Consider the following 27164-nt stretch of genomic DNA (forward strand, 5'->3'; position numbering starts at 1 on the left):
GAAAGAAAATTAAGGGGATTAAAATAAGGAGCATTACCTCTTGTGACAAAGAGACAGAGGCAAAAAATTGCCATCAACTTGTGTTTATGAGCTGCTGTGCTTCTAATTAGGGCCAGACACCAAATTTGCATTTTATCTTGATTGAAAGAGAATGAAAACTGAAAAAATAAAGGCAGATGATGTTAAACATCCTTCCCTGTTTAATTCAAGGAGTAACCTTACAGCATTCAAAACAGTTGGTTTTTTTCTTCTGTTTTAAAGATCTTGGCTTTGTCAGAGCAATTTCAATTTAAAAAACAGAGGATCTTCAAGTCGGGGGGAGAGAAGGAATGAGGTCACCTGCCAACAGGCTGGGGTACAACAGCAGCCAGGGCAGTTTGCAAAATAACTTAGTAGGCAGATGCTGGGGGAAACCCAGACCTGAAACCAGGGGAAGCAGGAAGAGCAATGGTAATGGGTCATCACATCAGCCTGCCTTTGGAGAGGGCTGGCTGGGAAGGATGCTCAGCACAGTCACTCCACACCAAATTCTCTTAAAATGCAGCAAAATGGAAATCAAACTAGTGCTCAGTGGGATGTGTCAGACAGCTGCCATCAGGCAGAAGGAACCAATTTTGTTTTCTTCTGCCACAGTGACTCAGGTTACTCATACAAGGGAGACCTGCAGGTAGCACTCCCGAGCAGGACACAAGCTGCTGTGCTCTCTTCTCTTTCCTTTCCTTCACTCTCACTCCCCTCCCACTGACACACCAGAAATCATGGAAGAAAACCAGAATGCAGCATTTGAGAGCCATGCATCCACCTCTCCCTTGGAGCTCAGCATCACTTTTCTCCCCACTGGACTAGACTCTCCAGCAGCTACTGGTGGTGTGTCCCACATCCTCTCACCTTTGAAGGAGCACAGATGAGCCCCTAGAGACATGCACCAGGACCTGTCCCCAGTTCTGCCACAAGCCTCCATCCCTGCTTTATTCATATCCTCAAGAGCATCCTTGCTCTTCTTCCCTGTTCTGTGCCCAAAGGGTGTGAGAAGATTACACAATCCTCCTGGGAAGTCACAGTCTGGCCTTTAACATGTGGAGGACAAGAGACCTGAGCAAAGTCCCTGCATCAATCCCAGCCCCTGAGGCGTGAAGGACACACATTCTGCAATGAGTGAATGGAAATGGATCCTGTTTGCAGAACAAAACACTTCCCACAGGTATCAGTGTCTGCACTGCACCTTTGACACCCACAGCAAGGAAAAGATGCCACGCCCACCAAATGCACTTTGGAGCTTAACAAGTTCTGGCAGCAATCCTGACAGTTTAACCTGGCTCATGAGGACCATCTGCACCTTCTTATCTGCTCTGCTATCCTGCCAAGAAAGCAACAACAACTCGCAGCTTCATGGTTTATTCCCCTCCATATGTACAGTTAAGTGTATGCATGACCATTAAAAATAAGGCTACTTATATCATGGCTCTGAAACACATTACAAACCAACTCCATCCCCTCTCCTTCCAACATTCAAGATGCTTGGCTTCCATGGTGTGCAGAGAGGGGCAAACACAACCAGACCACACAGGTGATTGAGTGGTGCAGGGCTTTGGTAACTGCATCTAGAAGCTTCCTCCTCTGGCTGAGACAGTCAAACACAGCCAGCTCAGTGGGAGGCAGATCTTTATCCCACGCTGTCTTGGCAAGGTCAGTCCAGCTGCCAGGAACTGCAGGCTCCCTCATCTCAGCATCTTGCTGGTGGCAGGTGGTCCACATGGACAGGAGGACAGCTGAATCCTCTCCTTTGGAACTGCCCCTTTGGGGCAAGGAAGGGGTCTAAGGAGAGGAGGGAAGGGAAGGTGTCCTTCTCTTCTTGATGACTAGAGGACTTCAGTCTCCAGTGGTGTCAACCTCGGTGACGTTTCTCAACATATAATGCATCTAAAAAATAATTAATAAATCAAAGGAACAACAGAATCGTATCATGATGGGATTTCAAAGTGGATTGCTTGCATGTCCAGGTAAGGCTTAGAGACTTGCTTTTTCCAGTGGGGATGAAGAAGAGTCCAGATGAAAGTAACTGGAGATGTGCAACTGAGGACAGCCCTGTGTGCTCCTGTAAGCTCCCTTCACAAGTAAATCTGTTCTCTTATGCAACAAGACAATCTTCCAGCTTCAGCTTGTGGCTCAATAAATTTTATTATTCCTTTTTGTTTTTATTTAAAAGAATTTGTTTTCCTATCATAAAAATCAGACAACCATACCACCACCACCAGCAGCAAAGTCTGTGGAGTTAATGTTGATGGCAGACAGTTTACTGGTGTTACCAGTGTCTCAAAATGTCCTAGGAGGTCCATAAATGGAAAAAAAACCCAAACATGATCATTCTGGGGAGGAACATCAAGGTGGTTTTGGTTTCTTGTCCCACTGTGGTTCCCAGATGAATACTGTAGCATATCAGCAGGACCAAGTACCTCATGCCTTGAGAGAAAACCCTTCATACCAGCTCCAGTACCTGGTTAGTAAGGAAGACGGGATATTTAGAATAGGAATTTATGACATTCATTATTTCCTATATCAGCACATAGATCTCTAAGACAGAAATGACCCTTCCATCTCCACCCCTTACTCTTTATTCAGCAGCATGCAATAATATCCCACAGATGGGAAAAGCACTTGGCAAACACCCCAATTTTGATGTCTGCTTGTGTGATGATAAATTAGCCACGAAGCAAAACTGTCCACAGCTGCCTCATTTCCCCTCATCTCAATCACACAGCTCTTGGGAATCCTGTAGCAGAGATCAGAGCTTTTGTCATCCCAGCCCTCTGTGCTCTTGTTTCCCTTGTCCAGGCTGGGATGAAACAGCAGCATTGAAGGCATGGGCTAGAGACAGCAGAGGAGTGCCTGTGGGGCTGCCAGAGTCTGCATGAGCCTGGTTTGGCTTCCCTGGGAAAAGCTCTAGAGCTGTAGCTCATGGGTGATGCCCAGTATGGCATCTGTCCTCAAAATGGGGTGGGTTTGGGCACACCCAGGCCTTTCCCAGACCATCCCACCTTTCTGCTGCATGCTGTCAAGGGCAAATGGAGATACCAGAGTTCTGACAGCCCTGGCTGGCTGCACATTCCTCTCTGTCTGCCTTCTCTCATTAACAAGCAAAGTGCATGAGCAAAACCTCTCCTCTCTAATCACTGCTCTTACTGCTGGATTCACTTCAAAATATCAAAAGCTTCTGTGCATTTTGTCCATTTTCCTGAGGAGTAGCTGACCAAAGAAACCACCAACCAATTCCAAAACATGATATATAAATAAATCCCCTAGGAAAGAGAGGCTACAGCATCACATGCTGCAACAGCAGGAGTAACCCAGCCATTTGTGTCCTAAAAAAAGAGATAAAAAATCTTGACATGCAATTAAACACAGACCAATCAGGTCTCTCACCAGTCTTGCATTTTTGGTGATTCTCCCAGGTTCAGACCAGCAGCTCTGGTATGGCTCCAGAGAACTGCTATTGCCACAGAGATGTGAGGGACAATCAGCACCTCAGCCTCGTGACAGTGACAATGCAGTGTAAAACTCTGCAGACAGCAAGTAAATGCCTTTACCAGCAGCTCCAGAATGCTGCCAGGGGTCTGGGCTACAAGCTTAGGGCATTAAACACCAAACCTAACAGCATGGTGGAGGTCAGTGCTGCTGTGCAGAATGTGGGATAAAGTCCTGGCTTTGGGCTGAGTTTGGTACTGCCTTGGGTACTGGTTTTGCTTGGCTGACAGACATATAAAGGACAGTCTTCTCCACATCACTTGACATTCCACAGACAGAAATACATTGAACAGACACTCTGGAAGACTTAATTAAGAGCTGAAAACCTGGTACTGTGCACAGGGAAGGCTGATGCTTTCACACAACCCGTGCTGGCAGCTGCTGTCTGTTACCACCCGTCTGAGCACCAGACTCAGAGACAGGGAGCATCCCTGCTCATTTCACTGCTGCTCCAGCCAGCTGCACACCAGGAGCTCAGCTTTCAGCCCTGCTGCCTCTGCAGCAGCCAGAGCACAGCCTTGGGTTAATGCTGTGAGTTAACATCCTCTGCTGCCATGGGAGCCAGCACCAGCCTGGGGAGGTGTTTGTGCAAGGCTCTCAGTGCTGCCAGGACCCCAGGGAGCAGCAGCAGGTGCTGGATGGCCACCAGCAACTCTTCCACACCTCACTGCAACTGCTGGGGAACTGCCTGCTCACTCCACTGTGTGCCAGAGTCAAATACATCATTTAAATTGCAAACCTCCACAGCCAAGATGACCTCCTGTAATGGTTTCTCCTGGCTGTTCAGTGTCTCTGACCTTGCTCTTTACTATCAACAGATTCAAGTGTTTAAAGGCAAGATGTGTAAAATAACTTACCTTAATTGTACCCTGACTGTTAGCAGCAATAAGCACGTTGGACTCCTGGAAAAAAAAAAAAAGAGGCACTATCAGAACCTGCCATTGCTTCCCCCCCCTTTTTTTTTTGGATGAAACAGCAGAGAAGAAGTTATTTTTATCTTAAACATTAGAAATATATCTAATTTCAAAGGGGTTTAACTCTTCCTATATCCAAGATGCTTTCAAGGCTAGAAGTCTTTATAAGTTATACTACCTTGAAGAATTAGAAAGTAATAATCCTTAGTGCTTGTACAGAGCTTTAAATCTCCAAAGCAATTTACAAACATGAATTAATTCTCACAGCCTCCCTGTGAGGTGGACTAATAAAAATAATAGTTATTTCATCTTTTGGCAGCACATGGACAAAGATCTCCAGTGCCCTAACTAAACCAACTAATCACTGTTACAAAACCCCTCTAGCTCCGAGGCCAAGAGGCTTCAGATGAGTAAAACAAAGAGGAGAAGAGATTAGAGAGCAATAGCAGATGCAGCCAGTTTGAAAGGGAAGATAAACAGAGAGGGCTCCAGCTCTGCCTTAAGCAGAGAGGCAGCATCTATTTACCTCCTGCCAATTGATGGAGTTGCATTTGGAGATATCCTGGTTGACTGCAAATTAATGCTCTGCTGCATCAGTCAGGCAAGCCCCAGGCAAAAGCTGGAGAAGAGAGAGCATCTTCTCTCCAGACCGCGCTCCTCACGTGACCAGCAAGCACAGATGCAACCTCCCCAGCCAAAATCCTGTCCAAAATCTACAGGGAAATCCCCACCCCAGCACTGGGGTGCTGGCAAGAGCCCCAGAGATGTGGGGAGGAGCAGTGCTCCCAGAGGGATGTCCTGCAGCCATCCTGGTGCCAGCAGACGTTGTGCTGCTGCACTGCTTTCTCTCAAGACAGTTGATATCTTTTCTGAGACACATCTTGAAATTTCTCTCACTGCTGCTACCCATCCCCAGACAAACTTGCTGTAATTATCCCATCGCTTACCACATGCATTTTTAATGAGCTCAGTGACTAGAACACGCCCTGCTCCAAAGGGAGTGGGAAGGCAGCTCAGCACAGCCCCAAGCTGGCTGCATGCTGCCTCACCATGAAGTTCAGGACTTTGCACAGCCTCCAGATTTGGGGCAAAGGAAGAAAAATCCCCTTCAGTGTGAAAATCCATTTATCAGGTAAGAATAGCCTTGTGGTGGACCACTGGGCTAACTGACACAGACAGATTTGTTCACCCTGGTACAATCATTAGAGGATTAGTTAAAACTCCTGATATTATCTCACTAATGATCCTCCAAGTCTAAGCTCCTGAAAAGAAAGCATATCCTCAAAGGAAGAATATACTACAATTTCTTTTAATTTGGTAGCTAAGAATCTAATGCAGTGAACTCTCAGCTTCTGGTTAACAACATTAAAATCAAAACCCACTGCTGGGGGGGGGGGGGAACAGATATAAATATTATCTGGGCACTGAAACAGGGACCAGGATGCCTGGTAGGATTCTGGAAGCAAGGGAGAGGGACCAGCAGCAATCTACTGTGCAGTGCAGGAAACCTGAACTCCTGAGTGCAGATGATGCAGGGCTTGAATGATTCCCCATTGCCCTGTGAGTGACTGGCAATTCACTCTGCTGCTGCAGTCTGCTAGGGTGCCACTGTAAATGAACTCTGTTCCAATGAACAGTTTTACCTCCTAAATAAAATAAAAATGCCAGAGGGTAATTTACACTCACTCCCTTGTTCTTCAGAAGCCCCTGGGTGTTGGGTTTTTTTCAGCAGGTCTGAGCTAATCACTACTCTGCTGCTTTCATCCACAACCATGAGATGCAAACAGGAGCAGACAGCAGCAAAATTAGCACCAAATCTGTCACTGAACAGTGACTTGCTTGTTAAGGCACTCCAGCACTGCTTCTCCAGGAACACAGCTAAGTAACTTGTTTTTAATCCTCCTAAGAGACAATTCACTTCCTTTTGTGTAGCCTGTAAAACAGTCAATATACTCAATTGTGTTAAACACCTAAAGAAGACATGAAGTTGTTGAGATCTGCAGGTTTGTAGCTGTGTGCACAATAAACCAATCTTTTTGCCAGGACATGTATGAATGGAAAGAAAACCACCATCACCTCTGAACTGGCAGAACACCAATTTCCCCCCAAAGCACTACTATGACTACCTGTAGCACTGAGGCATGAAAAGCAGGGCCTCACCATCCATTGTGGCTGCATATTCTACTTTACCATACCAAATTGGTGCTTCTGTGCAGGGCAAGAAGGTTTAAGACTGGCCTTACTCATCCCTTCCATTTCTGCTGCCTGCAGGAGCCAGCAACCCCCAAAGCAGAGGCACTGGGAATGTGGGAGACCCAGCCCAACTGAGTAATCCTGCTCTGAAGAAAGCAGTTATTAAAATGACTTTTCTACACATAAATCTTCTCCTATGAGAAGATTTTTTTGCACCTGCAGCCCCTCTTAGCAGGAGAGGCAGAAAGAACAAGCTGCTTTTGCTAAAACAAGACTGAAGAAGAAAAATGAACAAACATAGCAAAGATTGAGAGATTATGGTTTACTGCCTGGCAAACAGCAGCATTTTGTTCTGTGTGGCTGCTACTCTCAACCTTTAGAATCTTGGTCCTCTTAAAGCAATAGAAAAAAGCTCTGGGGATGTCAAAATTATGCAGCTTCTTGTCTTTTAGTGTTACATACGAACTAAAAAATTTAATTGGCAAATGTAGGTGCATGTCAGGATTCATGTTAATATAGGGTGCAATTCCAGAACTGCTCTAACATGCTCCAGGGCTGAAGTTCTTTGCTAAGACCTATGAAAAACTTCCTGCATCTGCCTGCTTTTTTTTTTTTTTTTGGACTGCAGAGACAGTTTGTGGGAAATCTGAAGGGCAGTTCCTTGACATGGGAAGGACTTGATTCCACCATGAAGAATCTCTGTTATTACACAGGCTGGATACATATTCACAAGGAGGTATCCATTATGTAAATTGATCTTGAGTGCAAAGACAGACCTGACAGGAGCACCTCTGTCCTGAACCTGACACATCCCTGTTTCTCCAGTCTGAATATGACTGCTGGACCCACAGTAACTTTAGAGCATTCACCCATGGGATTTGAAGGGACTTTCACTGATTGCACCCAAAAAAGAGAAATTTTTGCAGCACATTGTTGATGGCAATGAAAAACAAAATCAAGTTTAGGACCTTCCAGAGTATATGAGATACCTGCTAGATTCATCATTCAAAGGAATTATTCACCTGGTGACAGCTGGCTTTTGAAGCACACTGATTTCCTTCCCTCCAAGATGAGCCCTATTTTGGATGGCCCTGGGGAAGCAATTTGTACAGGAAAGGAACAGAGGAGAATTAAAGTCTGGCTGACTGCTGGTATTCATGCAAGAGTAGTCAACATTAAGACAATCAGAAATGCTCTGGATGTTTTGCAAGCTTTGAAGAAACTCAGCTGAACAACTCCAAATTTGTCAGAGCTGCTCCAGTGCAACAGGGAGTCAATGACAGCTGAGGCTGGAGCTCTTCCACTCCTTTACATCTCTGTGTAAGAAAACACTGCTGGGAGGAGAGGACTCCTAAATGAACGTGATCCCAGATGGACAGCTTGGAAACCACACACACATCTCCTTGAAGGGACACCCACTGATAACCAAGTGGGCTCAGCTCCAGGGAGTGAGGGAAAGCTCTGGACAGACCCTCCACCCTCCAGTACCTGCAGGGCTCCTCTCTGCCATCCCTCCTCACCAATAAAGATGCCTTGCTGCAGCTGCAGGAGTTACACATCCCTCTCACCAGAGGGCTTGTGCAAAATCATAGCTGAGCATTTTAGTCTTCCTCTGTTGACATCAAACCTGTCCCAAAAGGGCTCAAAAAAGATGAGCAGAAATCACTAAGAATTTTTTTCCCCTTGAATACAACCCTTTCTGAGACTATTTCTCCCTTGCTATCCCACACATACCAATCCTTGAAATGGAAATCAGAAGGAAAAGCTGAAGAGATCATTCCTTAGGATGGGTGTGTTTCCAAGCTATATGTGCACATTTTCACATGAAGGACTGGAAATAATTTTTGGTTCTTTCACCATATCATAAACAATTACAGGCCATAATGTTTGCACTTCTTTGTTATGCTCCTCATTCTACACAAATAAAGGAGATTCACCTCAAACTTCCAGCACAGCCATCACTCAGGTAAGCATCAGTTTCCTGGATTTTCAGCTAGGTTTGTTCTATGGATTCAAATTAGGGTTCTTAAAGATCTTATTTTAAATTAACAACTTCTCACCTTCCCTCCCCAGCAGATGTTTTGGCTAACAAATGGCTGTGTTTTCAACACTTATTCCAAGGAGCTGCAGCCTAATTAAGCAAAGCTGTTGAATTAGTGGGAAAATCACCTGGGTGAGAAAGCTTGCACTCAATTGTCCTCTGTTATTTACAGGTAGAATAAAAGTATATAGTTGAACTAAATCTAGTGCTGTTTGTACAGAAACTCCATTATTTAAGTAAATTTACTCCTTCCTTCCTGAAGGTGGCAACTATTACTCTGGTGCTGGCTTTTAGGACCGAGCTGTAGACTATCTGCAAGACATATTTCACCAAAACTTTTCCCATCAATGTCACACACAAAGTCTTTCTACACATCTAAATGTGCAAAAGTGGTTCCCCAACAGACCACCACTGCTTGACTGCTCTTCATCTTGTAATTAGCAGATTCTAATGGCTTTTCACTCTCATTCTCCTGAGCCCTGGTTATTTTCTTGCTGTATGACACAAGTCAGCTTTTTGTTTTTGAAAGAAAATTATAAATTCTAACCCAGGAAACACAATGAATGTCCAGTGTACAAAAATCAAGAGGTTTTGAAAAGCTGAACTGATTAGTTCCCTTCCCAGTGGGACAATGTGCAAATTTTGGGGTTTTTTTCCTATTCTTGTGATATAATTGTTATCAATGAAAGGTGCATAGTGGGTTGGTTGAAGTGGTGCACAACCCTCTATCCCTGTAAACCAGAATTTACTTTCTATGCCATCACACTCACCTAACATTAATCCCTTTTGAGCAAATTTAAAGGAATATTTATTATCTATACTGTGAACACCAGGCTCAAGCAGAAATTAATTACTTTACACCAGGTGCTTCTTTACAGGACAAGGTCTAACATATAAAAGATGCTGTACCTGTACCAAAATACTTTAGGAGCAGCAACACCCAACTCTTTAGGTATTAAACCTGGAACAGAACAAGCACGCCTAAACTGTGTCTTTTAATCCTTAGAAACTGTATTTTTATCTAATTCTGAAGGTAATTCCTTGTACACAGAGAGATAAAGCCTCTTCAGGCTTTAGGCTTATCTGGGCCCCAGCAAAGAAGAGAAAACTCAATTCATCTGAAAAAGCTGTTGTCTGTGCTTCTTTCTAGATCCAGCTGTAAATACACAATCTTTTGGGTTTTCAAGTTCACAAATGCTACACAGTTACACCCACACAGCAAAACAAGGATATTTCCTAAAATATTAAGCCACAGATTTAAAGATTATGGCACTCCTTTGACTCGCTCTCTGTAGAAAGACTTGCCTACAATCATATACACATATATATAGTTTCTTCCTATGTCAGAATTCATGGGTACACTCTAAAGCTTTTTAGAAAAAAGTTTTCAAACTAATTAGTGTTTTCATCATCCTGCATCATGCAGAGTTTGCTGCTTCCACAAGAAATGCAGTGCATCTCACTAGGAAATCTGCCCAGGTAGAAATCAGCATCTCCTTGAATCCCTTCCCTTGTTTTTCAGCAATTCCAGACTTTAACCTCTGTACCTGGGATGCCTTTATCAAGTTTCCTGACACTTCCACATCTGGTAGTTCTAGCTACAACTCAATACACATGACTACAGCTCTTTTTCCTCCTCCTCCTTGAAGTAGTATTCTCATTTTGGATTTTACAATGCATTTTTCTCCTTCTTTTCAGATCAAACCCAGCAGAAGACGACGCTGTGTAACTGGAAGCTTATTTGTTATCACACATCCCCAGGTCTGTACTCACAGCTCATGGGTGCCCTGAGGAGAGCAGCAAGGCTTGCTCCAATGACACACTCAAATAAGCAGTAAGCTATCTCTCAGCCAAGTGAGAAACCCCTTCTTCTTAACGTGCCCTTTTCATTTCTGCATGTAGCTCTCAAAAAAACAACATCTATGAGGCAACTAAGTCAGGGCTAGAAGAAAATAGAAGTACACACAAATCCAGTGCTGTGCACAGCCATCAATTTCCTTGTTTCTATGCCATCTTCTGAATTCAAGATGGAAATGGAGGCCAATGAGGTTGATGGGGAGAAGGCAAAGAAAGCTCTGCAAAGGCAGGAGAGCCAGCCAGCAAAGCCCACCCAGGTACTGCTGATATATTACAGGCAACTGCCTCTGCAGTTTAGTCATTCTAGAGCAAAACTGGTATTGATAAGCATCTAATTTATTTAGAATCCAAATGAGAAAATCTCATTAGATACTTATTATTCTGCATCTACTGCAAAGCAAGATACTCAGCTCTAACAGCTGCTGCACACTCCCCCATCAGGCAAGGTAGGGAAACATAAGTTAAAACCAAATTATTCTGGTGTTAACCCAGCATCCCCAAAGCACAAGTCTTCCCCTCCTCTTTGGGAGGAGGGAATATTGAGTTCCACTGCCCATTTATCAGTGACAGGGTGTCTAAAGTTACTTGTTCCTACAGTCATAAATCCTGGGATATCAGATGCTCCTCCATAAACAATATGGTCAAGACCTTGAAGGAAGTGCAAGCAGTATATTTATATACTTACAATAAGCATTCAAAAACCATATACATAAACATGCAACAACATTAATATCAATATTGCAAAACCACAGGAAATGGCAAGGCATTAGTTTAGTGAAGACAGCTTTTAGCATCAATTCTTTTAAGACTTAAAACTCCCAAATATTCATTTGGCAATGCAATGCCACACATTGCTTGACAACTGCATGGTTTAAGACCTGCATTCCTACTGCCAGTGTCTCCCCCCTTTCCCTTCTATTGTTTGTTGCAGTCAGTCATTACATCATGCTGGAGGTGATGTATTTAATCTCTCCCTAGCCAAGGTCAGGCTGCCCTGCCCAGCAGTGCAGAGTGGGGCAAAACCAAGCCTCAGGGAGTTATCATTAATACTGCTATTGCTATGTCTCCCTTCCAAACTCACATCAGAAACAAAATCCACAATCTGGAGAAACAGCCACCAATCTGCATGAGAGTATTCAGACATATCATCTAAATCTGGTACTTTTAGATTTTGGTTTTGTGCAGACAGTGGCAAACCATCAGGGATCAGAGCTGTAAACAGAAATCAGTAGAATGTGAAAAGACTTTTCTGTTCAAGCTACCCTGAATTAGATGAGACAAGCAATCCACCCCAAAAACACCAGAGCTATGCAGCCCAGTCCCAAAGCACAGCAAGGACCACAGCTCCCAGCTGCTGCACTAGGAGAGAAAGGATGCAGGGAGACTTATAGTTCTCCCCCCAGAAGATGGCTGGGCACTGGAACAGGCTCCCCAGGGAAGTGGTCACTGCACCAAGCCTGACAGAGCTCAGGATGTGTTTGGACAGCACTCTTGAGGCATGTGGTGGGATTGTCAGGGTGTCCTGTACAGGGCCAGGAGTTGGACTTCATGATTCTTGTGGGTCCCTCCCAACTCATGATATTCTATGATTCTATCCCAGCTGCTTGGTCCTCTTTAATTTACAGCACACTCCCCTTGCCCTTACTGTGAAAGGCAAACTTCAATCTGCTAAAGCCCTGCTTCATGGTCAGATGGTTTTGTTGTGTCTCTTTCACACTCATGGTGTGCTTCTCCCACCTCTCTTATCTTCTCTATTCTTCTTCCAAGTCAGTGATTTCTCTTCCAGCTCAACTGTACCAACACTCCTCAGGCTCCCTCTTTCAAATCATCTTCACACTTGAATCAGCAATTCCCTTACTTGTGCAAGAACACTTGGAACTTTCCAAGACCATCTGTCCCATATTCTTCAGGGCTTTTATATTTCTGAGATCACTGTCCCTGGCATAGCATTTCTCATCAAAACCTTACTTTCAGCGCTCTGTTGTTGGTTTCAACTGCCTCTTCCACAGCACTGGGTACATCTCTCCATCTCCTCTTCATCCTCTAGTGAATTCTTCTTTGAAAATCCTGCTTACAGCAGTTTCCTTCCCTTTCCCAGTGTCATTTGTTTCAGTCTCTAAATAGCTGAATGATAACAGGCTTAAAATTGATCCAACCACCTCGATGTTAATATTTTAAATTATTAAGTCTTAGTTCTCTAATGCCAATAAATCATTTATATGTGCACATTTAATTAACAATCCAATCAGTAAAAACTTTGCATTTGCACCACACGTTTTATCAGAGGAACCAAAGACACATTACAACATTAATTAGGTGTAATAAATGCCCTGGTGAGGTAGTGAAGTATTATCCTACATGTGGGGAAGCAGAGGCAACACACTTGGTGGGTTTGCCCAAGGTTAATCCAGATGTTCCCAAAGTTAAACAAAAAGGGCAGGGATGAAGGTTTAACTGAGGTTTAGCTCTCTTCATAAGAATTCCTGCTGGAACTGCAGTATTTACTTATTTGCTGATGGGAAATCCATTCCTGTTGCATTCCTCTCCCAAAAAAACTCGAGGCACAAACCTCTGAAACGAATCATGCTGAAAACCACCCTTAAATTGTAACAGCCAGTCATGGTTCAACATCATCCCCAGCTGGGGGTTCTGAAGGACACTTTATGACCTTCCCACACCACAGTTCACACCTACACACACACCTGAGTTCATGGCATGCTGGACACTCACCTGCTGCTCTGAGGTCCTAGATGTACATGAGTGTCTGGTAGCTCCAGCTGCTTCAACAGCTCAACCAGCCCATGGGGAATTTCATATCAGGAATTTCTGAATGACCCAAGCAAACCTTTGGAGACAGAGGCCTTGCAGCTGTGTAACTGATGGGTTACATACTGGCCACTGCTAGTGGGATAGGCTGGGGAAAAAAACCTTCCTAAACCCCTCACATGACACCATCCCCTCAAGGCAAAAGTGGAAGAACAATTCATGCATCACAACCAGAGATGGTGGCAATCAATACAGGAAGATGGGTTCATCACAGGTGATGTCAGGAATGATGAAGGGAGGCAAGCTGAGCCAGGCTGGCTGGGTCAGAAAAAGGGAAACACTTTGGCAGAAATTCATGAATTCAATTTATTCAAAACTGATAATGGATACATACTCTGCTACTGTTCATTTTATATGGTTGGCTGTCAACAATCTGGGGCAGCCAAGCTGTCTGGGCAACACCTAGCATGGTGGGGTGACCAGGATGGAAGCCAGGTGCCCACCAAAGCCAGTCCGTCACTCCCCTCCCTCAGCTGGACATAGAAGACAAATAAACTTAGAGTTGATGAGGACAGGCAGAGATCACTCTCCAATTACCATCACAGGCAAAACAGGCTCAACTAGGGGAGAAACTTTGGGAAAGTTCTCACAGAAGCCACCCTTTCACCCCCCACAACTGAAACCTTGCCACACAAACCCACCTAGTACATCTCCTCTCCTGCAGGTTGTAGCTTTCTTGCCCCATTCTAATGAAAGCCACCTCCACCCCCAAGACTGATCTGACACAGATAATCAAAAAAGGGCTGGCCTGAATTCTGACATTTTTAGTTTCCATGCTTTATCTGTAATAACATCCCTTATCCAACCATTTTTAAGTGGGACCCCACCACCAAACCAAAGCCAAATCCTGATACATCAGTATCCTAAACCAACCAAGTTTGAAAGTTCTGGACATGCATTTAAATCCTGACCATTGCATTAGTGGGTCTCAAAATAATGTTGCAGGGGGACTTGAGTGCTCAATAAACACATTAACTCTTCTAAATGTTTTGCTTATGCCAGCTGGAAAAGAAGGATGATGGTTTCACTGCATCTGCAAGCTTTCTAATTGTGTTAGTGGATGGGCCAGAAGTCTGGCAGCCATGGAAATGAAAGTCTTCATTTCTCTTTAGGCCAAGAACAGTATATTTAAAAGCAACAGGAATGGAGTCACAGTTCCAAGTGTCAGCACTGAGGGTGCTGTCTGAGGCAGGGAACAACAGCATATGTTCAAGCTGAGGCTGCAGGCAGGCAGTGTGGGGAATCACACATCTGTGGGGCAAGCAGGGCTACAGCAATAGGAAGAAACACACCAGGAAAGCAAAAATATCTCATCCCTGCAGGCTGCTTGGTGGCAAGAACAGAGAAGAGAAGGATACCTGCAAGGTGGCCCAGCTTGTAGCTGCATAAACCACTCTTTAGATAAAAAGATATATTTATAAATGTTTTCCTTTTATTTTCTATGCAACACACATGTGCCATAGAAGTGACCTCACCAGGACCCTGTGAGATAAAAGAAATGATAAATGGTTTATTGTGGAGAAAACTCAAGGAACAACCATTAACATTAGCATGCAGAGAAGCTTCATGTAATTATACCTAATATTATTTATAATATATGCTGATTTGGGAAAAAGGACTTTGATTTTAAGAATGAAAGTTTAATTACGGTAAAACAAAAAATTCCATTAATCTTGACAGAATTCACAGTCTGCTGCTCTCCTTCACCATCCACTTCAGCTAATGCTATAACAGGATCCTACGTACCTGAAACCTCCTGCAATGCAGACAAGGCTGGGCAAGCTGGAACAGGGCACGTGGCCCTCCCTAGGCTTGGGAAATAGGACACTTTGTCCCCTCAAGACATTGCTCCAAAAATGCCCTGGGTGCAGTAGGCACATGTTTTCACTAGCCAGGACACACAGGAAAATGAAGAAGGGATGGTGATAAACTTGAGAATGGCAAAGAAAAATGGCCAGAGCCTAAGACCTGCAGGCAGGTTCTGATAGCACTCATCTCATGTCACAAGCACAAGTTTTCTCTTGAGCAGGTAAAATTCCAGTTATACTTTAATCTTCTCCCTGTGTGAATTCAAGTCACAGAGTTTGTATTAAATACATTTCCTGTCTTCTGTTCCCACAGTACAGGTAAGCACAGGTAAGGCTGGGGCAGCAGAGCAGAGCATCTTCCCCAGCCAGCAGAACCATCTCCTACACACCTGTGGCCAAGAAGGGGTTTAGGGCTGGCTTGGCTCACAGCCAGTGAGGGCTCTGTAAATCCATTATAACTGTATGGAAGAGGGAGCTGACCTTAACTGTGACCAGGTCATGCCTGCAAAGCTGTTTGGAAGACAGGGATCTTTGCTTTGTACAGTGAAAGATGCTGGAATCTCTGAAAGAAGATATTTCAAAGCCATTTTTGCAGGTCAGTTTTCAAAGTAAAGCCACAATGCAAACTATCAGCTTTCATGACAAAATTGTATGGTGTTGATAAAGACAATACAGTAAATTGCATTTTAATAATGTACAAAAAAAATTTAAGAACTTCATTAAACAAAATCATGCATAGTGTAGATGATACACATGAAGTTGCTTTCAATATCCCAATCCTGATGCTTTCCCCACTGTATTTATCTGAGGGGAGAAGGGAGTGAGAAGACAGCTGTGCCTTAGGCATTAAGCATGATGAGAGTACAGCTTTATATCTTTAGTACAATAAATGTAAAGCATGGCATCTTCCCTGCTTCATTCTGCAGAATGAACTATTCAAAAGATAATAATGAACTTTGAACCATCTAGAGGACTCAACTGTGCCTTCTGCCTGCTTCCCTAATCTCAGCCATCTAAAACACTGCTGAGTCCAGAAGCACGAGGGAAACCAGCAACTAAAATGTATCCAAGAAGTCAGAAATCACTGGGTCATTCAGGTGTAGAAAAGCATTTTAGATTTGAAAACAAAGGATGCAAGAAGAACAAACAAGGAAACCCACCAAGGACTGAGATAAAAGTCAGAAGCAAACACAGGATGTCTTAAGACAAGTTCATTGATTGTGAAAGGGAAAAAAATATCCAAACTCAACACACAATTCTAGACAATACTAGACAGAAATTGTCTATTCTTTCACTCACCTTCCAACTTTCCCTCTCCTCAACTTGCTCATTCACCTCCCTGCAACTTACCCTCCCCTAAGGAATACCAGGAGGCAGCCCCTGAATTCTAATTGCATTTGCTATTCCACTAAATCCCATAGATCTAAATGGGCAAAATTAGCTGAATTCACCTATCAGGCATTCTCCACAGTACTAGAGAAGGCACCTGAAGCTGTAAGATGCTTTCTTTTGTTTACAGCTTTTAAATAATTCAGAGAGGAGCTGTCAAGTTGAATCTGCAAAGCTCCCTTGACTTTGGACTTGTGCTATCAGACTGTTTGCCTATTGTTTATAAAGACAAAAGGAAAACGTTACAGGATCATATGTCTGCACGGGAGGGGAGTCAAGGACTAGGAGAACAAGGGCTGTCAGGACAGAAGTCATAAAAAATACAGATGGGAAAGCAAAAGTAGGCAGTAGGTGAAATACAGATGTACCAGCAAAGCAGCAAGAGCCAGTTGCCAGTTTGATTGTGCTATAAATACACAATGCTTGCAGTTTCTTGTGGAATATGATGTCATCCTTTAAAAAGGAAAAGCCCAAATGCAAATGGCAACTTTAATTAGCAATTAAAAGCCCAACTTCCCAGCTATACAATTGCAGCTGCCTCTCCCAGATCTGTGTCACTTCTGCAAACCCATGACAGCTGTCAGGCAGTGGGCCAGCACTTAATAATCATTCCCAAACCTCAGACAGCACAATCCCATCCTTTCTTTCCTTTTTTTCTGGGCTCTTTGGGCAGACAAAGATTTACTAGGTCCTACCTGGGGACACCAGCAAAGCACAGGTGATGGCCCCTGGCATCCCAGGGAGTTCATTCATTTCAAGGTGCCCTTTAGAATTTTTTCTTTTTAAGCATCTCAGTGGCATGCACAGTTCTGATGGGGTTTTGCAGAGTCATTTTCAATCAAAGCTGCAAACCTGACTTTAAAGCAAATGACTGTTTCTTGAAGCAGCAAGAATGGAGAGGGGAGGGAAAACCTTAGGACAAAACCTTAGGCAGTCTGCTCCACTCATGCACATCCCTCCAACCAGAATGCAATCACCTCTACAGCCAGTTGGCTAAACCTAACAAGAACTTTTTAAAAAGAGCATTTTAATACAAAACCCAATAACTATGATTACAGTCTTGCTCTAAGCTACTGAGCTGGATTAACACTTGGCAATTATACTTAGCTGTGGATGCTGCAAACAAAATCCTGCCCAAGGGCTGTCCCCACGTGGTGGGACATTGCAGCTGAGGATGCTGCAGGAGCTCTCCCATTGCAGGGTAACACACTGTGAGGAGGGGAACGATCTGATTTAGCTGGCTGTCCTAAAGCAGACAGAGACCTCCACTTTGCTCTAGGAAGACTGCAACAGTGGACAAAAAAATATTTATTTTGCCCATGACTGGTCCCAACTGGTCCCAGCAGCTTCCAGTCCTAGGAAATTTCATGATTACACCAGCCTTTTATACACTGTCTTTTATCCTGGGCTCCTGACCATATCAAATCCTAAATGAAACATGATGTAAGGCATGCAAATAAGCAAAGAAGAGAGGATTCACATAATAGGAAAATATCATTAAGTGGAAAAGTTTAACTCAGAAGGTCAAAATCATTCACCACAAGAAAGAGATGCTGCATGGGGCACACTCACATGCCCCAAAGCCTCAAATGTGGCACTGACAGTGCCTTTCCTACTCACCCAGTGACTGCCAGCCAGCAGCACAGCCTGGAGCTGCAGTGCCATTAATAAGTCCCTAAATTTCTTGGCCTTGAATACACTCCTAAACTCCAGGGAACAGCTTGCCAATGTGTTGCCTGCAAGTCAGGCAAGATGCTGCTTCACCACTCTCTGACCCCATCCCCTTTTCTTAAAAATTATTTTAAATTAGGTATATGGATCTGAAATAAGCAATGCCAGCTCCCAAACTTTGCTGGTAAAAGTCTGTGCTCAGGTGAGAGCTCTGAAATGAACACAGGGGCTGCTGAGTTTCCATGTCACAGGCTGGAAATCCTTTAATTAGCTGCTTCCCCCCCATGCTCTCTCCTTGCCCTCAGAGAGCAAAATCCAGTTGATATCATAACTCCATTCCAGGCTGTAACTGGAGATTTAGGATGACCTTATAGGCATACACACTTCCTGGCAGAATACAAGAGGTTAAAAAGAGAGAGTATTGTTTGGAAGCATGTTTTTGTTAGGGCTAGCAGCAAAGGGGGGCAGGGGATCACGCTGTGGCTCTGCTGGACACACTGCCCAGTGCTGGAGCTTGTCCTCCCCTGGGTTCTCCAAGAGGAATCCAAGCTGCATGAAGGAACTTCATCCATCCATCCTGCACAAGTCCAGGAGCAGCTCAGTTTATGGCAGACCTTAAAGCCAACAGAGGCTTCTGCAAGTCGAGTGAGCCTTTTTTCTGCATACCAAAGTAATTTCTAGCTAATACACAAAACAGACTTAACCCATTCTGTACCACACCTCCTAACAACTTTATTCCAAAAGCCAGAAAGCATTTCACTTTCTAATGAGCCAGCAAATGAGTAAAAAATATCTCTCTTTGTATAATGTACTCACAAGCAACTCTCATGCTTGTGATTTCTCAGCACTGAGAGACTGAAGTGAGATCTGGGTAATGTTCTACATCACTGTTTAAGGGCAATTCAATCATCTTTGTTCTGGATTAAGTCTTGCTCCCGATTAAATTTAACAGAGCAATGAATAGGAAATCCACGACTTGGGAAGTAGGCAGATTTTATCTTGAAACCCAATTCACAAGTAAAATCATCTCTCTCACAATAGATAATTCTGCTAGTGTTCAAGTTATTTTCAGACAGTGGCTATAAAAAAATTATCACAAATGGAAATGACTATTTTTAATGCTCCCTGTCACTCTGAATGCATGCTAAGACTAACAAAACAGCATCAAAAAGAAGAATCACGAAATCCATTAAGCTACCAATGACTAATAAGAAAAAAAAAGAAGTTGAAAAAGACTCAAGTATATAAAGAAAAGAATTACCTACTGGGATTACAGGAGTGAACAAAACCCCTTGTGTTGCACTACAGTACTTCTGATTTTCTAATACCCTTCAGCTACATAAACATTAGCATACAAACCCCACCTTTGCTGACAAAGGGTGAGGGAAGACAAACACTTCTGGCATTTGATTTCTTTTTCTTTTTTTTTTTAGCTAATCTGCTTCATCCTCCCTTGATTTTAGATATTCTTTCTGAAGAGTTGCTGCTGTTGACTCATTCCTCAACAGACACCACAGAGCTGAAGCACGTGGTAGGTACTCTGCTTTTCTCTGAGCCTGATGATGCTTAAAATGTTCCAGAGCAGAGATGGTGAGAAATACAGAACAAAATACAGGGGACGTAAGAAAATAAAAATTACTGTCCTCTGTCAGGACTTCACAACCTGTTTCTTATCACAGCAAACTTGCATGTTGTGCTATGAACATCAGTAGAAAAGCTCCCACAAAGAGCTCATGATCATGTCCTGCCCTACCTAAACCATCCAAGAAGAGATACTGGACTGTATCATGAAATGGCCACTAAAATCAACAAAGCCACACACAGAGCACGTGTTTGTGGGGATAAGGAGAGACAGAGACACTGGCATTTGGTGTCACATTCATTAACTTTGATATATGAAGAGCTGGACTCAAATTTCACATTCATGTGTTACCTGAAATCAATACAGAAGCGCCAGCCAGACTGAAAATATATTATAAACTTACTTCAAATTTGTTTGCAAAGGAAAACAACAGAAACTTCAAAAACCTATATGATAAAAGTGTTTTCTTAACTCCCCATCTCACTCCAGAATGGATAATCCATAGGTTCACAATGAATAGCAAAACCCAAAAATCTACTGGTGGGCTGAAGAGGAGACTGTCCTTGTCCCTGCTGCCATGCTCAGACATCTCTGCTGTTGAGGGAAAACCAAAGGGAATTATGAGAGGAAGAGGAGGGGTGGCTGCAGAGGTGGGCAGTAGGCACAGAAAGGGTCTGAGTTCACATTCAGGATATGCTGGGAGAGCTGTGGATAAACTGCATTCCTTCACCTGTCACAGTAAATCCAGCAAACATTTATCTGAAAGGAATCTCCAAAGCAGTATTTTTCTTAAGCTTCTGAGCCTTTGTTTACTTTTGGAAAGCTAAGTATGTATACATATTCTTAAGTTTTGAAACAAAGAAAACGCCCAAGCTCCCAATGCTGGCTGCTGCCTGCTATAACAGCAGAAGAAAAGTTGCTAAACCCTGTTCTACTTCCAATTTCCCCACAACCACTTCTTTTTTCTATGCATTTCGCATTTCCCAACAATTTAAATTTCTTCTGTTTCATTGTCAAGCAAAGCATGAACCTGGGAAAAACAGAAAGCCAACAGCAAGCTGAATCCTTTTGTATTAAATAAGGACATTTGTATTTCACTTTCACGTAATTTTCTCTCTTTTTTTGTTACTCCTGCTGGCCCAAATTTATCATTTCAAATGCTGGAGCTAATGAGCAAGTTGTGAAGCAAGACATGCAGAGAAGAACTATTAACCTATTTTAATCAAGGATATGTCACTCTAAACAAATCAAGATCTCTCCCAAGCACACACTCTCCAGACCAGAGCAGCTTGCTGTTCCTGAGCAGCTTGCTGTTCCTTAGCCTTTGGAGAAACTTGGCCAGAGCAATCTGCTTTGTAGAAGGTCTTTCTTGGAAGGAAAAAAAAGGCAGCAAGGTTTCAATTGATCAGCCTAGAAACTAGGAGGAATAATCATGTATGCCTGATAAATGAGGATTCTTGGCTGGTGATGCTGAGCCTCTGCCAGCGTGGGTCATGAGGAGAGACACAGCTTCTCCTGCTCCCACTACAGTTAATTTATGTGCTGTCTGCAGATTACAGGTAAAAGGAACTTTTATTTAATTACTTAACGGATCTGAATCAAACTTTCTTCCCAGTATATGTAATATTACTTATCTTCCCTCCAGTATCTCTCATTATTTTAAATACTTGGGGAACAATGCTCTGCCTCATCTGCAGCTCCTCAGGCTGCCCCAGCTACACCTCTCTGCTTAACTTAATATTCACTTCAGACATACTAAAGTAAAACTAAAAAAATCCAGTACTGCACCAAACAGCTCACTTGTCTCCAGCTTTAGCAACCAGATAAGCATTTTGGAAGGGATTATGACATACAATACCATAAGAGACATAATTATTTAAAGCAGCACTTCCCTCGCTGAATTCAAACCACTTCGTGCGAGGGTGAACGCCCATCAGCTGCACAACCCCAAATTTAACAGTGCCATTTCTGTCAAAAAAGGCACTCATTACATTACTAAACATAACTTTCCTGTCATACTGGCTTTCTCTTCTTTAGAAAAGACTGATTATCATAATTCTGTGTGTAACCACTATAAAATAATTATGTCTCCCAATCACATATCAGGTAGTTTCAATTCAGACACAAGACTGCCTTCAGAGGAGAGACCACTTTCACTTCATGCACTCATCTAGTATTAGCTAGAATTAGAGCAGAACACCACCAAAAGAAATTTAAACATGTTTAAAGGATACAAACCTGTGTTGATGTTAGAAAAACTGTTTGAGCAGTTGTTTTTTGCAAGCCTTTATTCTCGCTTTATTAACATGCAACACAATTGGCACTAAGCTGGTCACAAATTAGTGGATGTCAAAAGGCTTTGGGGTTTTGCTGCTGTCAACAGAAGGGCAGAGGGCACACAAAAAACTTCAGAATGGATACCCAGTGTGAAGCAGTAATGCACAGATGTACATAAAGTAAAGCTTTTGCAGAGTAAACCACCTATGCATAAATGCTCCTACTTCCAATTCACCCAGAGGTTAAATTATCTGATCAAAATCTTGTGCTGGAAAGGAAAAAAATCCGTTCATATTTTTTCCACTTCATTTAAACTGTGTAAAACATTAAATTCTGTCATTAAAATTGCTTAATTAGGAGTGCTAGAGCAAAAGGTTGATGCAGCTCATGAATTGTAACTGCTGAATGGTGATGGCCTGACAGCACTTGCCATCGATATTAGCACTGAAGAATGGGGAAAAGAAAAAAGAAAAACACAACATTGCAAAGTTGGTCTGACTTTAATTGAAGCAGTGTCCCTTGTTAGAGGGAATGAGGTTATAAACCAAATTCAAACATCACTGACAGCAGACCACCACCCTTGTGGGGCAATTCTGCATGTGCACAGAAGCTGGCTTCAAAGGCAGTGGTTAGCCCATTACCAATGGCATTTCAAAACTTACCTCATTCTTGCTTTGCTCTTGCTGCTCTGAAACCAAAGTCCTGCTTTAGCAGTAAGTGCTGGGACACACAGCTCTACCCCTGCAGCTCCTGTCTTTAATGACCCCCTTCATCTGCTCTGCAGCACACCGAGTACTGCCCGACTGATAGCAGCTCCCAGCATTCAGACCTCATCTCACTGGCACTTTGTGCCAGCCAGGGACTTCAGCAGATGGCACTTCACACAGAAAATAGCCAGCATGAGCCTAGCAGTGGAAAGTAAAGCAAAGGCTGCTCATGCAGGAGATGCTCTGACTCAGAGGAAACCAGCTTTAGTGAGAGCTTGACATCAGGCAATATTGGCTCAGTACCTACAGAATTTGCCAGGATCCTGTTGTGACCTACTGCTTTCAGGGGGCTCTGCTCCAGGAGACTACACAGAATATACATTATATACAGTGGGTCCAGAGGAGGCCACTAAGCTGATTAGAGGGGTGGAACACTTCTCCTGTGAGGACAGGTGGGGGTTTTCAGCATGGAGAAGAGAAGGCTCCAGGAAGACTTTATTGCAGCCTTCCCATATTCAAAAGGAACCTATAAGAAAGATGGGGACACACCTTTTAGTAGTGTCTGTTGCAACAGGACAAGGGCAAAGGGTTTTAAATGGAAAGAGGGTCAATTTAGAACAGATGTAATGAAGAAGTTTCTTTATAATGAGGGTGGTGAGGCACTGGCACAGACTGCCCAGAGATGTGGTGGAAGCCCCATCCCTGGGAGTGTTCAAGGCCTGGCTGGATGGGACTTTGAGCAAAGGGGTGCATGTTTACTGCAGGGGGTTGGACTAGATGGTCTCTAAATGTGCCTTCCAACCCAAACAACTCCATGATTCTGTGATTATAAGTCCCCCCAAAAATACTTGGACTGAGCCTTCCTCCCCAAAGGCTAAGAGGCGTAGGAGGGCAGAGGCAGAACACCTGCCACCTCTAATTCCCAGAGCAGCTGAAATGCCCTGAGACAAAGGCACCATGCTAAGATAAGAATGCTTACAGGGAAGTGTACACTTCATGATAAATAGCTTTCCAGGCATCATCTGAAACCCCTCCAAACCTTACAACAGCCTAATCAATTATTTCATCAGTGGCTTTAGAGTCCAATGGAGTGTATATCAGGGGCCCAACTGTTGAGACTGGTTGGAAAGGGAATACAGCTGTTCAATCATTTACCTCTAAAAGCAAGTGCCCCCTGAATATGAACCTGCACTTTTTTTTTCTCTCCACCCCAGTATAAGTAAGACAAATAATTCTCTTTGAAGTTGTGCTGTTTGGGACATAGCTTATGTAAGTGCCACATGATACATACTGCTGTACCTTGCAACATTATGGTTCAGTAGCAAGCTGAGGATGGAGCTGAGAATGAAGTCTAGGTTCCATGTGAATTCCTGACTTTGGTTAATCTGTTATAAAACTGATACTTGAATAAAGAATTGAGAGTTGCAAAAGCAGTTAAGTGCCCATAGGAGAAAAACATCCACTTACACATTTAACAACAGATACAGAGAGACTTCTTTGGATCCCCAGCTCACTGTGTGTAACACAGCAATATGATTTGCAATTGCATTGGGATGCTCTGATTTTTTAAAGCTTAGGAAACAGCAAGAGCCTGCTCACACCTCTGCTTGCACCAGCAATGATCTGCAATCCATTATCTCTACAGCTGTACCACTGGGATCAGCTGCTGGAATGGTAATGCCAGCAGCACTCAGTGATGTTGGCCACTGTGTCATTCACTCAGTCTAGGAAAGATGACTCCAATAAGGACCTCAGATCTACCTACAGCACACATTCTACTCCTCTTGGCATTAGAAGAGATGCACTGGTGAGCAAATATCATCTGTAAAAGTCTGAAAGAGTAAACACTGTCTTCATTCAGGAAATACGGACTTTCATCTGCCTTCAATTCAAGACAACACTGACCCTGTGGCAATTTTCTGATTATGCAAGGGAAGAAAAAAAAAACCCTCACCTTGCAGAAGGAGAGAAACTGAGTTTGCAAATGTAAAGCTAAAACCAACAAAGAAGAAAAACCTGAGCTACCTACATTTCTTGAAGAAGCTATTCTTAAAATAGAAGCTACAATGATATCAGAGTGCTGCACTACCACAGGGGACCTGAACTTGAGAGATGAGCACAAGTGCCAGACTCAGCCCCTGTGTCCTCAGCGGTGGCACAGGCAGCTGCTCTGCATCTAGGAAGGGAAGAGTTAGCACAGCTCCTGACACACCAGCCACCTGCTGGTGTGCCACCTTGAGCTGAAACAGCAACAAAAGTGGTGTAATACACTTGTCTGCCCCCAAGCACACTAGGCAGGAGGAGCACAGTGGACAGAGGCTGGGTTTTCAGGGAATCTCCTGGCTGCCTTCATGCTTCCTCCTCATGTCCTCACTGGGAGGAAGCTCAGAGGGTATCCTACAACCAGGGACAAGGCACTAAGGAAAGAACATTTACCAGTATTTTCCTTCTACAGAACACTCAAAATTAAACACTTCCTCGTGAAGCTGGTCATTTGCTAATAATCACATTTGCTTGATAATCACATTATCAAGATGGTCTTTTGTCAACAGACTGAGATGTCAATACAGTGCACCAACTGTTAATAATAGAATATGATTTTTCTTTTCCCCACAAATTTCTCCACACTTGGACACAAGTTTTTGACACACACAGGTTCTTGACAGGGAATAAAATATTGTCAGTCACCTGAGTATTTTCTAATGAATTCTCCTTAGCCACAGAAAAGATAGAGCCCAAACCAGAGCATTTGAAGAGCTATGGATATGAAAGGATATGAGCCTGTTCAGAGCAAAGGATCATACATAGCTTGTGACATCTTTTATCTGCAAGTAGAAATTATTCTGCATAAGAAAATAGTTTTCAAGCAGCACATAAACCAATATATACAGGGTGTGTTAGTACACATAACTAATATGCTAAAATCTAGGGGGGGGGGAAATCAAGCATGTATGACACATCTTCTGATGTTCTGGGTTCCATTTGTTTTTAAAGAAAATTTTAGATTTTCAAATGAGTAAGGGAGCAGTAGACATGAAAAAGGTAGGATGGAAGAGAAATCAAATACATTTACTACCTAAGGAAAGAGCAAAATAAAAGTCAAAGAAAACTGTGTTTAAAGCATTGCCAATGACCAGAGAGCAGAGGGCATGTCAAGAGGAGTGGGAAGCCATCACACAGACAGCTGTGAGCACTGCAGCATGCAGGCTATGGGGATTACACAGCTTGCCAAGGAGATAGAGAGACCTTTGAAGATTTTCAGGTGAGGGAGGAAAAAAACCAGTAGAATAAACCTGATCAAAGCCACAACTTGCTTTTTTAAGAAGCTGATGCTTCTCAGCCTTCCATAAACTGCTGTGCATTTCAAGCACAAGAATGAAGATGAAGACCTCTGTGTTTCCAGCATGAAGAAGTGGTGTGGGACAGCACTGGAGGAGAGCCTGCAAGGACACTAGCTTGGGAGATGCTGCACACAAATGCTACAGGCCAGTCCTGGTCTAGGAACGGAGGAGTCAGAAACCAGCAGATGCCCTTCCAGAAAATACCACAGCTGGAGCTACTCATGCTGTGACCTGTGGCACAGCTGGCATCAGAGGCAGGCAAGAGACAGCTGAGGTCTGATCACTCCAGGCAGGCTTTTGTCTCCTAAGCCTTTGGGTTCTACCTAGGTGTTTCCTGACATCCGAACAGGTAATTTGAGGATGCTGTGAAAATAAAACACCACTGAGTTGAAGCTGGAAGTCAAAATTCTCACCATTTTTAAGATTTTAAAATTTCAGCAGCAAAGAGAGACAATGAAGTTTCAAGTGCTTCTTGTTTTCCCCCCAAAATCCCGTTGGAATTTGTATTTCAAGCTACAAGAGGTAGAGTTACAGCTGATACAAGTTACTTAAGAATGACACTCAATTACCATTCAGTTACTTGGGAATGACAAAGGAGGTTTCATTTTTAATGCTCATAACTCACCCAAATTAATTAGTGCTTTAAAGTGGCAATGAATCATTTCCTGAAATAATTTGTATTGGCTAAATTAATTCCTGTGAAGGGAGCCAATTTGCTGATTGTAAATTATAAGAGCCCCTGACTAGCTCCTGTGTACACTGTGTACCATTTATAAGACTACTGGGAAACAAAGGATGGCTACTTTTCATCAGTGAACAAGACTGCAGCCCTATTAAGTGACTAACTTACAGTGTTACAATTACAGGTCTCTATTTAAAGAATTCAAGCCAGACATCATTAAGAAAGGAAGCTGGATGTTCAGAAGAAAGGAAAACTAAACAGAAGAAAAGCTTGTTTTCTGAAAAGGTGCACCAAAAACCTATTTGAAGGGAATATTTCATCCTCTTGGATTAACAAAGAGAAGTTCAGATACGC

At 43.2% G+C, this 27164-nt stretch overlaps 1 protein-coding gene and 1 non-coding gene across 3 annotated transcripts in view; both read right to left on the reverse strand.

The window, feature by feature from the left end:
• Positions 1–1379: 1379 nt before the first annotated feature.
• Positions 1380–27164, reverse strand: part of COP1 (COP1 E3 ubiquitin ligase) — a 123577-nt gene continuing 97792 nt past the window's right edge. For both annotated transcript variants that reach the window (XM_030226651.2, XM_018911995.3), the window contains exons 19-20: positions 4380–4424; positions 1380–2494 (exon numbers count right to left, since the gene is read on the reverse strand). In XM_030226651.2, coding sequence (XP_030082511.1) covers positions 2477–2494; positions 4380–4424 — 63 coding nt within the window. In that variant the 3' untranslated portion in view covers positions 1380–2476. The remainder of the gene's footprint in view (positions 2495–4379; positions 4425–27164) is intronic.
• On the reverse strand, positions 17759–17894 carry LOC115483940 (small Cajal body-specific RNA 3). Its single transcript, XR_003944691.1, has one exon. It is a non-coding gene; the product is annotated as a small Cajal body-specific RNA 3 (non-coding RNA).

The sequence above is a fragment of the Serinus canaria genome, chromosome 8, assembly GCF_022539315.1.
Source record: "Serinus canaria isolate serCan28SL12 chromosome 8, serCan2020, whole genome shotgun sequence".
NCBI lineage: Eukaryota > Metazoa > Chordata > Aves > Passeriformes > Fringillidae > Serinus > Serinus canaria.